This window comes from Corvus cornix, chromosome 2 (genome assembly GCF_000738735.6).
Source record: "Corvus cornix cornix isolate S_Up_H32 chromosome 2, ASM73873v5, whole genome shotgun sequence".
NCBI classification, from domain to species: Eukaryota; Metazoa; Chordata; class Aves; order Passeriformes; family Corvidae; genus Corvus; species Corvus cornix.
In genome coordinates this window covers 143,230,953-143,243,881 of record NC_046333.1, presented here as the reverse complement: position 1 = coordinate 143,243,881, position 12,929 = coordinate 143,230,953, and the positions used below count along the sequence as shown (strand labels likewise).

Genomic DNA, 12,929 nt, shown 5'->3' with positions numbered 1-12,929 from the left:
TAATACACCAGCGAGATGGAAACATAATCAGGCTGCTTTGGTATCGCCTGCTTGCCGGCTTGCATTTTGCTGGAGTATCCCGTAAAGCCTTGGGCCCTGCTGGTGATTGTCAGGGCTTTCAGGGCTCCTAGCATACATGTGCATAATGCACGAACAGCATGCAGGTGACATTGAGAGACAGGGTTCAGAGGAGGGATTGCAGTAAGACTAATAGGTTTAAGGAAATAGCATTTTTTGCCTCTGTTAAATAATTGGTGGGTTTCTTTCATTTTTAAAATGTCTGACAGTTTTTTGCTTAGCACAAAGCACTTTATATTCTAGGTCTTGCCACCCAGATAACTGCTATTTTCTCTTTCCCCTTCTGTATTTGCCACTGGTTCTGTCATGTGTAGGTATAACAAGGCTTATGAACACCTGCTTTGCATTGTTTGGGGTCTTTTCCCTTTTTCTTTTCCTTTTAGCAAAAACCCACAAGCCTTGCAGAAAAATACAGAGAGTAGAGTACCAGCAGGCTTCTGAGCAGGTGTCTGGGAGCTGCCTTACCAGGGTATACTGAGGAGCGGGAATTTGTCTGCCAGCTTTTGGGGAAGGTCCTGTCTTTGCCCTGAAAACAAAACACTGTCTCTCACGGCAGTGGGGGCAATAGATTTTGGTTTACTTACAAAAAGCAGACCAGTTTATAAGGGTGGATTGAGTTTGCTACAAGCAACTGCACTTGCTTGCAACGTCTGCCAGTCAGAGCTGGGGTAATGTTAGCCTTGAGGATCTGCCTTATCTGGGTTATATTGTGTTGTTGCTCTGGTAACAGCAAGTCTTATACCTTTATTAAAGGAAGCAGGGATATTTTATTTTACTCTCTAGACTCCAATCAAAGTGAAATTTTGAGGTTTCTTTCTACCACACTTTTGCTGTTAGTGGAAAAATTGTACTTGCTCTGCAGAAAGCAATTTTGGTCTAAAAAATAATCTTGTTTTTTTTTTTAACTTTGGAAAATAAACATCACGACTTGCAAGAATGCTTGGTGTCCATATTCTAAGTAAAACCTGTGCTTTTAATCCAGTTTAAAAAAAATGGGGAAAATTCTACAGGAAACTCGAGGTCCAGAAGAATTAAACCTTCTTAAGCACTTTGTATACACTCAGTGCCATGCTGCTTTGTCAGCTTCAATTCAGAGATTGTCTCCAAGGCTTTTGACTGTTTTGGAAACAGGTCTTGCAGTGACAAGGCAGCTGTTGGGAAAGTTGGTTGTCTTGAGCTGTCACTGTGCTTTTCTGTGTCCGATTACAGAGTTATCTTGAGGCAGTGCTTGAGGTTGTCTCTTGGTCAAATCACACTTTTATTATACAGGCTTTGAACCTGGTAAAAACACAGATGATCCATTGGTAGACAACAACTGTGATGCTGCCTTTAGTTTTGGGAGCTTCTCTTTCCATGCTGTTGTAATATCCTAGTACCTCACTTCCAGTGGGCTTGGTTTTTGCAGTATCCATCCAAAGCAAGGCATTTATTTTTGCTGCTTCAGTTGAAATCCCTCTTGCCCAGGGTTTCTATTCAGAAAAACTTTGAAGCCTCATCAGAGGACCTGCTGTTTCATCTGGATTCAGAATTCAATTTTGGTGTTCACGGATTAGGATTTAGTAGTCTTAGTTATTGTTTTACATCTAGTTTAATTTGATCTATAGTATTAAAATCAGAATGCTCAAATTAAGTGTTCATTATTGTGTTTTGTTTTTCTTGCAGGGAAGTTACCCAGTGTGGGAAGATTTTATAAATAAAGCTGGGAAACTGCAGTCTCAGCTTCGGTAAGTTTTACGTTACACAGTCAAGATCCCCTACAGTTCCTTGGATTTGCAAACATTAAGATTAAATGCAGCTTTTGCAAGGATAATTTTCTAAGCAGGTCCTAGTAAAATTGTGCATATTACATAGTCAATACCTGCATGTAATTTTTCAAATACTACTACTGGTGTTTTAATATATTTAGGAAAATTCATAATCTACCACCAGCTATACATAATAAACATAAAATGAGCTAAGTTTCATGGATTTTCATGGAAAATTGGAAAGATAGTCTATTGTTCTTTAGTGAGCACACATTTGGAGTTAGGTCTGTGTTGCCCTTTTATTAGTGTAGAATACAGAGGGGTTATGTTAGAAGATGGCTTGAAATACTAAGAAATCTTTGGTAGCCTTAACAGCATTTTATTCTGACTTAAAAATGAAAAAAATTGCTTAGCTGGATCATACATTGGTGATGATTAGAACTTAAGGGCTTGGGGTATACTTTGAAAATGGCATTCTGGATTTTTTAGTATATGGCGTAAGTATCACACTCAGACCAATTCTACCTCTAGAATTCATTCATTTGTAAAATTTGTTTCTGTTAATACGAATGCAAGCTCAATTTCCTCACAACACTCTCCAAATCACAGTCTCCTCTCTGTTCTCCAAAGCATCAGGTTTTTTCCCCAGCAGCTGTAGTGGCAACAGGTTATTGACAGTCTGGTTTGTGGTTCTGTGTTGCATTATGAACCATTCCCAAAGAAGCTGGGAGTTAGCTTCATTTGCCCTAAACAGCTGGAAAATGCTGTTCTGCTACACCCTGCCTAAAATGCCACACTTGCGTGTGGTTTCTTTCTTTTCCCAGCTATCAGTGGAGTATGGAAGATGCAGAGGAAGTAGAGAAAGAAGAGAAATGGAGAACTTTCCTAGCCTTTTGTACTCTTCAAACACAGGCTTTCTGGGATGGCATGAGGGATAGTTCTGTTTATTTCCCGGTCCTGTGGTGTTGCATTCAATCAGTGCAGTGCTACAGGAACATGCAAGCAGGCAGCTTGAAAGCCCGTGTTCGAGGATTTGCTGTTTGTTTCTAGCAAATGTGAGCCTTTTGCTGCTGTTTCATTTCTGTGTGCTCTGATAAAGGACAGCAGATGTCATTTGAGCTGGAGCCAGGTCTTCCTGGATCTTGTTACTGGGGAAATGGAACTTTGTTATTAGCAATATAATTAATAATTAACAACATGGTACATGAATAACAGTGTGACCCACAAGTTTGGAAGATGAACATCACAAACACTGTTAAGGAAAATCCCAGAAAAGATTTTCTGGTTCCAGGGCCCAATATTGCTAGCTAGCTGTCAGGGTTGGTGGGGTCTGCCCTTCCTTTAATCTACTGAGCATGTGGAGAGTCCTTATGCATTTGCTTGGTCCTCTCATGCATAGGGTGGTTTTTTCTGTGTGTGTGTGTTCAAATCTTTTGTGCTGTCAGTAGGCCATTTACTACGCTGCCAGTTACATCCTCTGTACCTTGAGCATATTTGGAGTGAGACTTGCATAAAATCTGACCTAATTAAGCAGTCCTGTGGTCTTTCTGGCTGAGGATCAGCTTCCCTGCGGGTCTGCCGGGGTTTTTGAGGCAAGCAAGGAGCTCTTGAAACAAAGTGAAGTTGATAGTCCCTGTTCTGGATTTCGCTTGAAAAGGCTGACAGACACCATCAGGAGAGAAAATCAGTTACTGTTAGAAAAGATGTGCAGAAACAGAACCATGAGGTAACTGTGGAGAGGGCACAATTGTGCTTTACCTGTAGAGCCCTGGCCTACTTTCACTTTAATTGGGTCAACCAGACTAAAAACCTTCAGAAATCTGGACTGACCTGAGGTGTTCAGGGCTCTGGGGCCTGCTTATCTGGAGCAAATGTGTCTGGAAAATTGTAACTCACGTTTGCTGTCCACTTGAACAGATGTGTGGTCTGTGTGTGCTTTCCAGACGTGGAGGGAGATTGGACTAGTGAGGTTGACACTTTGGATTGTGAAGTCTGAGATTGCTGGTGTACCTCTCAGGAAGGGTCCTGCTTGGAGGAGCAGTGGATCAGAAAGGGGTTTTGTTTGTTTTGGGGGTTTGGGGATTGGTGTTTTCTGTGGGTTTGAGCTCTGTGGTTTTTTTTCTTGAAATGGAGGGGTTTTTTTCTTCTTTCCCACTTTTCCATTTGTCAAAGAACTCCAGATCAGTCTGATTTCCAAGAAATTTTCTGTTTCAAGGGATGCTCATGGTCCACAGATGAAAAATGCAGGAAATTGTTTGGCCAGGATCCTAGATAAAAGGAAGTTTGTGCATGTTTATTCTTAAAATACGCATGTTCCCTGAAAATAGCAGTGGCTGTAATTTGTTCGCTAATGGGTGAAGTATAATGTGTGTTAGATTTGTTTTTCATGTTTGACTGCTTAATATTAGTTCATCAGAGGAAATCAGCTAGAAGGAGGGTGGCTGTGCTCTTTTGAAACAGCACCTGTCCTGTGCAATTCTCAGCATGGAATTAGCGTGGCTGCCTCCAAGTCCATAGTGCTAACACAAAGCGAGGAAGGGATTAAGAAATGAAGGAGGGAAAAGGCTAAGTTCAGATATAAAAGAGAATACTTTTTGTGGCCTCTGCAAGTTCACAGTGTTATTCTTTATAAGCCTAAATGTTTTTGGCAGTAATTAAATAGGCATCAATGAGACACTGCTAATGTTTTGTTATCTGTATGCATTTCAGGACTACAGTAGTAGCAGCTGCTGCCTTTTTGGATGCCTTTCAGAAAGTGGCTGACATGGCTACTAATACACGTGGTAAGCAGATGTGTCAATATTGAGTTTAACAGAACACTGTGCAGTTTATACCATTTGTCGTAATAAAAAGAAGTTTTAACTTGTTACATTGACAAGCAGATCTGTGAGACATCTGTTAGATGGACTTGCACTTTGAAAAAGTGGCACGTGAAAAAGGAAGTTGTCTTTATTGAAAAAAAAAATGCTGGAAACCTGTAATTTAAATGTGTCATCAATCATGTGAACACTTCTTAATTACCATTTGAATTATACGTTGATGAATAATATTTGAAAGCAAGATTTACAGAAATCTGTATTCACTGTCGCTTCTGTACCTTGTATAAATGTAAAAGGCTTGATACTCAGCTGGAATAAATAACTGTAGGGCTGCTGGAGACAGAGCAGATACTGGCTGATGCTGTGGCCTTTGGGTTCTGCCAGTAATGATGACCATGACCTGTACTTACATCTTTGAGCAAAGACTTTGCTTGTCCTTCCCCCTTAAGTCTGACATTCTTGGTCAAAATGAGTTTTCCTGGGCTGTGGGCTTCTCTGGGTAGCAGTCTAAGCGTGTTGGAGAGTATGGAGAGCCAAAATAGTGCAGCTGGCATTCTGTCCAGATTGCTGAGTTGGAAGGAGACAAAAGGCTGCTTCTCTCTGATGCTGGATGCCTGGTGACCACAGCATCATGTGCAGATGTCCCTGCAGTGGTAGGGCATTCCCCATGGTCACTGTCCTTGGACTGCTGCTGAAGAGTAAATCCAAAGTGCAGATAAATCACTGCTGAGGGAACAACTTTTTGTCACCTTTAACCTTAAAGGTTTTGTAGCATTTTTTTAAAGTCCTAGTGTGCCCTTGGCATTTGACTTGGAGAGTTAGAAAGTAATACTGCTGATGTGAAGAGTGTTCATTCCCATTAGCAGAGTGCAAGCTCAGCCAGACTTCCTCTTCCCTTCACTTCTGGCTAACAGGAGTAGTAGCAGCTGCTGGAGTGAGTACCAAGAGAATGACAAGAGGGAAGAATTCTTTTTTTCCTGTCTAAAGCTAATGTTTACATTCTGATAAGAAGTTCCTCATTATATGCATACCTACTGTAAATTATAGGTAATCTACTCACATAAAATAGTAAGCATGACAGAAAGTGGAATAAACTGAGGATGAGACCCAAGGCAGAACTTGGATTGCTAACATGTCTTTCTTTCAAGCATGTTCTCTTCTATTCCTTCTGCTTTCCCAAGGGGAAATAAAGTAAACTACCAAAATGATTCAGACTTGTCTTCTAGCTATGCTGGCAGGCTTATAGGACTTGCATTTGAGATACCAGAATGACTGAAACTCTCCCACTCTTAAACAAAAATGGCTTGTGTGGGGTTTTGAAGGGTATTTTACACTTTCTGCTGTATTATTTGGACCATGTCCAGCAAGTGTTGTGTCTTATCTCTTCGAACACATCCTTTACAAAAGGAGCTCTGTGAATCCAGGCATGCCAAATTTGTATAGCTCCTCTGTTCTGTCTTCTGCCTTCCCTGACTGAAAGGATAGAAAGGAATTTTGGTTTTATTTTTAGAAAGTGATGTTCTGGGCAATGAATGAAAGCTCTGGGTTAGCTGGTGGTTCTGATCTTCCTCCCAACCTAACTTCCATTTGTGCCCATTCAAGTTTACCTTTGAGGTTGCACCTTGGTCCTTTAACAAATACAGATGGTTCTACCTTGCTGTGGACAGGGATAAACACCTGACCCTATGGAAGGTGATGGCAGAAGTCCCTATGACTTATGAGGGCACAATTCAGTAAAAATGTAATTTGCCATCAGTATAAAGAGTTGTATTCCAAAACTGACACAGAACGAACTTACTATTTTCCTTCTCTGATGCGGCAATTTTGACAGGCTGTTTTCCCTCTGAGGGGTTGCCTAATGTGAAAAATTCTTTGTTAAATTTTGCCTGTTACTTACCCAGTTTATAAAATTATCAAACACCTGGCTGTGTTTCACACTGTTTAGAGGGTTAACAGATAAACCAAAGTTTACAGTTAACAGATTAACCAAAGTCAGGCAAGTTCATGTTCAGTTTCTGGGGATATATGAGACTCATGTAGCACTTCCCATGACAATGGCAGGGAGGTTGGTATATTTTACATCATAAGGCTGGTTTATCATTGCATGAGCCAAATACTACTTCTGGGACCTAACTGTATATGCAAATGTTGAAGCAGGTGCCTGCTCTGGAGGGACAACGTTAGTTCCTTGTTAGGATGACTGAAGTGTTGTGAAGCTGGGTGCTGCCTTTAATTTGTAATTGCTTATACTACAGAAAGTGGCCTGTTATTTTAAGACTCACTGATCTAGCTGATGAAAGTGTTTTATCAGTCAACAGAAGCACTCTGGCTACTCTTTAATCTGTTTGCATCAGCATTAGCTTTGAAAGAAGAAAAAGTGTTTGCATGGATGTACATGTCCACACACACACAAGGGGAGACAATCTCCTTTTCAGTCACCAAGCGTTCAAGAATGGGAGCTTATATCCATCACTGCCAGTCCGTGTTCCAACTGGTATCTTTACCTTGTGTGGCATTACTGCTGTTCCCAAGCTTTGTCTTTCCTCTTTTGGTGCATCGTTCTCTCCATGCCATTTACTTCCTTCTATTTCTGCAATGGTAATGATGTTAATCTTCACGTTCCCATCTGGAGCTCAGATAGAAGGCATAATTGGAGCTCTGCCTATGGTAAAACCTATGACTGGATGAATCTGATAACCTGTACTTTGCTGTATTTTCTTCACATTGTAGCTTCTAAAGTAGGAAAAGCCCTGAACGTGAAGTACCTGATGTTTTGTGGTGACTCAATACACAAATTAATTTCCCAACCAGCTCATTTCAGCTTTTGCTTCCTCCTTTGCTGTCTCTCCATTTAGATGTGTATCAAGGCAAAGTTCAGTCTCTTTTTTCCTCAGTTCTGTTCCCTCAGTTCAGTGCTTTTTGATTTTAGCCTGACAAGTGAAAACACAGGGAAAGTGGTTCTGATGCATGTATCACCAAAATGTTGGGTTTCTGTGGGTCTGGTCATCTGAGAAACATCATTTGAATGGGGGAGATTGTCAAGTTATGTTGCTAATTCTCTAGTAATGCTAGCTGTATAGCAGTGTGTGCTGTTTTTGCTGGTATCAGAGATTTTTGAAAACAAAATTCCTTCAGATATTTTGATTTTTGAGCTCTGACAAAATAGAGACATCTATGTAGCAGTTTGTTTTATTCAAGCTGCATCTGTTTGGCATAAAGCCCAGCAGAACTCAGTAGTCTCCAGTGGAATCTGTATTATCTCTCACTATGAGTATTAAAGAGAATGCTCACAAAGTCTTAAATGAATGAGGTTCTTCAGGGTACCTTTAAATCCTTAATATACCTTAAATAGTATTAATAATAACTCTGGAATACCTTAAAAGTGAAGTTTCCTTTTGGGGAGATGTATGCTCATGAGTTTCAGTTCAGGCTTTTCTCACATGGCTTATTACTGTCAATATTTGAGATTCTTAATGTTTTTACCTGCATCAGTAATAATTCTGAATCAGAATCAGTTCTGAAACATGGAAGAAATTTAAACCTAAGTTCATTTAATAGCTGTTTACCTGATTATTTGTGCAATACAAGTATAGTCTCCTTTGAAGGCAAGAACTGCGCATCCCACATACTGTACGTTTAAATGTGATATATGATTATAAGGTGGGTTTCAACAGTATGTAAAAGGATGTGTGTAAATTGCTTTGCTTTTTGTATGCTAGTCTTCTTCTGCCTCTGCTGCATTTGAATGTCCTTTGTAGATAAGTACTAGAGCTCAGGAACTTGAAAAAGTAGGTGTGAAAAGTAACTATCCTCCTTGTGTTATGAGGGAGATTGATGTGAAGACATGCACACTTCTTCTGTATCCACTTAATACACCATTGGCAGCTTCCATGGATAAAACCCTGCCCCAGTCGTGCCTGCCTGCATCTGCACAGGTGTAAATTAAAATTTATGGAAAGATGATCTAAAAGCTTTGATTTACCCAAGCTTAAAATTGATCTTCAAAGTGAGATTGTTAATGAGGCAGCTGATACTCAAGTCTTGTGGTTTTTTGTTTTTCATTCATATTGAAGGGTTTTGCATATACATAGGTGTGTTTGATATTAGCAGATTAGTTAAATCACTTCAAGAGGGTGTCAGCATATCACACAGCTTTCTCTGGCCAGTTGGATTCCGTGGATTGTAGTGCTGTTTGAAGTTCCCTCTTGGCAAGTGCTACTAGAGGTATGTGTTCCCTGCCTTTGGTAACTCTGACATCTATTATGTTTTCCATCTCTTTCATTTTACAGACGTCTGAGAGGATTTTAAGGCAATGTAGAGCTACTGACAAGAGTTGCAGGAAATTCCACTTGAGAGGGAGACCTTCTCTGCTGTACTGAGGGGTCTGAGGTCGGGGAGGGAAGTACTGTGGATGGTCAGCCAGCTACCAAGGGACACTGAGTAGACTTGGAAGCAAAACTCAGCCTATGTCTGCATGGCATGCAGGAGCAGCAGGGCATCCAAAATCAGCATAGTAATTTTAATGTTATCCTTTTGAGTGGCAGGATTTATCAGTGTAGAAGAAGTGCTGCATTAAAGTGCCTGTACTTTTTTCAGGCGTCATTAAACTTCAACAGCACACAAAAATGTAAATATGGCTTAACACTTTTACTTAGAAAATTAAATTTGATTAATATTTGTGAGTATCTGCGTCAGGTAGCTCTTACATGGCACTACTCAGTGACTGCTCTTCATGTTTAGTAAGGCTGCTTAAAATAGTACTTTTGCTGCAGATCAGTGTTCCAGGGCAGACTCTACAACCGTGTTGCTCCAGGTACCGTGTGAGTACCCCTTCAAATAGTCCGTAGTTTGGGTGATACATTTTTATTTTAGCCAGGATCTATATGGTATGTATTGAAGTGGTTTTACAAGGTGATAAGCTGCTCAAAGTGTCGCAGGGCTGGAATTAGCATCTGTTATCTTCCAAGTAAGTGTGCTTAGGCCTCCTGAACCAGTATCTTGCTCAGTGCAAATATGGCACAGTGTGACCCAAGGCATGGTAAATCCTTGGTGCCACAGCAAAATGTAATGGACAGTACTGAATGGTGTTTTTAAAAAATTTATTTATTTTCATGGTGGGGAAAAAAAAATGAAACAGAAGTTAAGCCTGGGGAGGGGAAAGACACCATAATCTACAGCAGTAGACCTAAAAGCTGTATAACATTTTTTAAATAAACTGCTTTGCTCCTGGCTATGGACTGGGGAGTTGTGATGGTGAGCGGTGCCTAATTTCAGAGTGAAAACAAAGCTGGTCACAAGAGGAAGGGCATTCTCATTGTCCAATTCCTTTGTCTTTCTGACTCCTCTTTAATTTCAGATGCTCATACTCATAGCAAAACCTCTGTTTGAGCTTCCTGTCAGTTAAGGTATGACTTTGTAATAAGTACTTACTCTTCCTATGGAGTCTTTGAAGTAAAATAACACAGTCCAGATTTTTTCTTTGTGGATTTTCATATATAAAATAATCAGGAAGAAAAGTATTTAAATGAACCATTCAGTCTTCCAATATGTTTTCATGAAGATGATGCAAAACACAGGACCAAATTCAGAATCATTGGCAGATAATTTTGCAGCTGGATGCATATTACATATCTGTTGCATTTGGAGAAATGGAACTTGGATATTCTGTTTTACAACAGCTAAAACTGCAGATCACAAAGGCCGTGCTGTGTTATTCTCTGTTTCCGTGTTCCCATCTTTCTCTAGACAAGTAGCAAATGTTGGTCCATGTCTTTCAACAAGTGTGTCGCCCTGAGAACTCTGCTTCTGATGTGAACCTGTTTGGCTGGAGCAGTCAAAATGGGATGAGCATCTTAAATGCTCAAACACAAGACAAGTGGTTTGGTTATTAATTACTAGATTTTATACTTAGGGGCTTGGAAGGGCTGCTCTGCAGATAAAAAATAACATGGCCATTTTCTTTTCTTCGGGTGAGTGCAGGCATTTCAGCATAAAGAAATATTATTTATTTATGCCTTATTTTTTCCCTTGAGGTCAAGATGAAATCTAGCTCAGGGTCATTGACAACATTTGTGCTGCTTTCTCCTACCTAAGGAGAAATATTCAGGGCAATAGACAAAAATAATTGCTATAGTAACTTACATAGCCAGCTGCCCCTTGGTGCAGTGCAGAGAGTGACGCAGGAGTGTAGTTTGCATTTGCCCTACGACCCAGTATTTTTTTGAGCTTGCTAAGGTGCTTGCTAAGAGACTGAAATGTTGTTAGGAAAGGGAGTAAAGCTACCAGGTGATTGTGTGTGCTAAACAGAAAACTTGAATACAAAGCCAGCTTCTATGAGGGAGAAAAAAAAAGAGTGAGGGAGAAAGAAGCAAACAAGCTTAATACTTCATCCAAGGAGTGGGCAGGTGTGTTAAGAAAGAAGTGGCTGGACTTTTTTCACATGACCAAGTGTAAGTGTGCTCACTATAATCTGAATTGGAAATCTTTGGGATTTTGGGGATAGGGAACAGCTCAGAGTTAATTTTTCATACAGTTGGTTGTAGTTCTTCCTCTCTTCTTACTTATACAGCTGTGTTGCTTTTAGGAGGATAGAATATCAGATCCTGTTTTTTCTGCAGGCTTGGGATGGATGGATTGTTGTTTCCAGCTACATGATGAATTTGTATCTCTGGGGGCATCTTCACGCAGAGCACCTACACTTCTGTAACTAAGTACTGGTTTTGTAGCTGTAAAGAATTTTCTAAGTCGTGGCAGCAGAACCAGACTTTCGATGTCTTAAACATCCAGTTTGGGAAGTAATGAGGATAAATCATAAATGGCTCTGAGGATTTCCTTCAGATAATTTATTAGGTTAGAATCAAAGATGCAAAAACATACTTTTGATGATGGGATGTGGATTTGAAAGTGGAGGCTGAGGTTTTGGTTGGTGGTTGGTTTTCCCAGTGTAGCACGTGTTTCTGTGGTGGGAGATCCCCTTTCAGGCTAATTCAGGCAGCCTTTTGATGTGATAAATTACTAGTTGGCACACAGTTAAAATGCTGTAGTAACCACAACAAGAGAGTTGTTGCAGCTCTTACTTACTTAGTTTTAATCTGTCACCAGTTGGGTAGCAAAGGTAGCTGAAGATCTGTTCCCACTGAGTTTTATTTAGTATCTTTTTTTATTTGCCATACGACAGAGAAGGAAGTTCTGTGTGGTGTGGGAAGAGAATTAGAAAATCAGCTCAGACTAAGCAAGGTTTCTGTGAAGTAGGGTGGTGCTTCTTGTCTCTTGGACCTTGCCCATAACAAACTGTGGCGGCTGCAGAGCAGTTGCTGAGCTTCTGCAGCCTCAAGCTTTGTGCCTCAGCTGTCTGGAACTGCAGGTTTGGGGGTTGTCTTTTTGTTGGTCACCTCAGTGGTGGCTTCCAAGAAGACACAGGTTGGTGAAGTATCAGATTGGTGCCGTCAGCTGGCTTCTTGCAAACTCACCAGACTCTAGGGGTGTGAGTGTAGACCTGACCAGAGTCCTGCAGTTTACTCAATCTCATTGCATTCCAGTCCACACATCCTTGAACCACTTGTGAAGTTCCTTTGTATCAGACAATTTGTGCAAAGGCTGCAGTATAAAATGTGTGCTTTCACTTGGGATGTCTTCTCCAGTTCCCTCTGTCTATTCCTACCCTGACTGGAAAAAAATTATGTTTGTTTCTAATGACATAAGAGACCTATACAAAAAGTGAAATTATGAGCTGCAGCAGACTAATTGCGAGTGGAGTGTCCATAACAACGGAGCTCCATCTAATCATTAACAAAAGCAATAACAAAAGTAATTTTCAGCAGCAGCAGTGACATTTGCATTGTCTAACAGGTTTTTTTTTGCTCTCCTTAATTCAGGCTGCCTCCCAGAAAAATGCTCTTCCACACATTTTTGTAGGTGTCAGGACCGTAGATCGTATACGTTCACTCTGTGTGTGTCCATGCAAACTAGTGTTATACTGCCAGGTGATTTACTCGGTGATATGATTCATCTCATGTTTGCATACCTGCTGCTTCCCCAGGAAGCAGTGCATGTTCATGGTAATAATGAGGTCTTGCTTAAAAATAGACCAGCTTTCTTAATTTTCTTGTCCTTCTGTTTGCTTGATGATTTCTCGGGTGTTGCCAGCACAAATGTTTGTCCCTGTTGCTGTGCAAGCTGTTCACCCCTTCCCTCCTCCCTTCACGTTAGTTTTCTTCAGTGAAGCAGTTCCCTGCTCTTTTCTTCCCCGGTTCATGTAGTAAAACCTGCACTGTTCAGGCTATGGGCT

General features: G+C 40.6%; 1 protein-coding gene across 20 annotated transcripts in view; it reads left to right on the top strand.

Moving 5' to 3' along the window:
- MTSS1 (MTSS I-BAR domain containing 1) overlaps positions 1 to 12,929 on the top strand; it is a 126,425-nt gene that overhangs the window by 15,300 nt on the left and 98,196 nt on the right. For all 20 annotated transcript variants that reach the window (XM_039550242.1, XM_039550234.1, XM_039550233.1 and 17 more), the window contains exons 3-4: positions 1,741 to 1,802; positions 4,533 to 4,606. In XM_039550242.1, the coding sequence (XP_039406176.1) occupies positions 1,741 to 1,802; positions 4,533 to 4,606 (136 nt within the window). The remainder of the gene's footprint in view (positions 1 to 1,740; positions 1,803 to 4,532; positions 4,607 to 12,929) is intronic.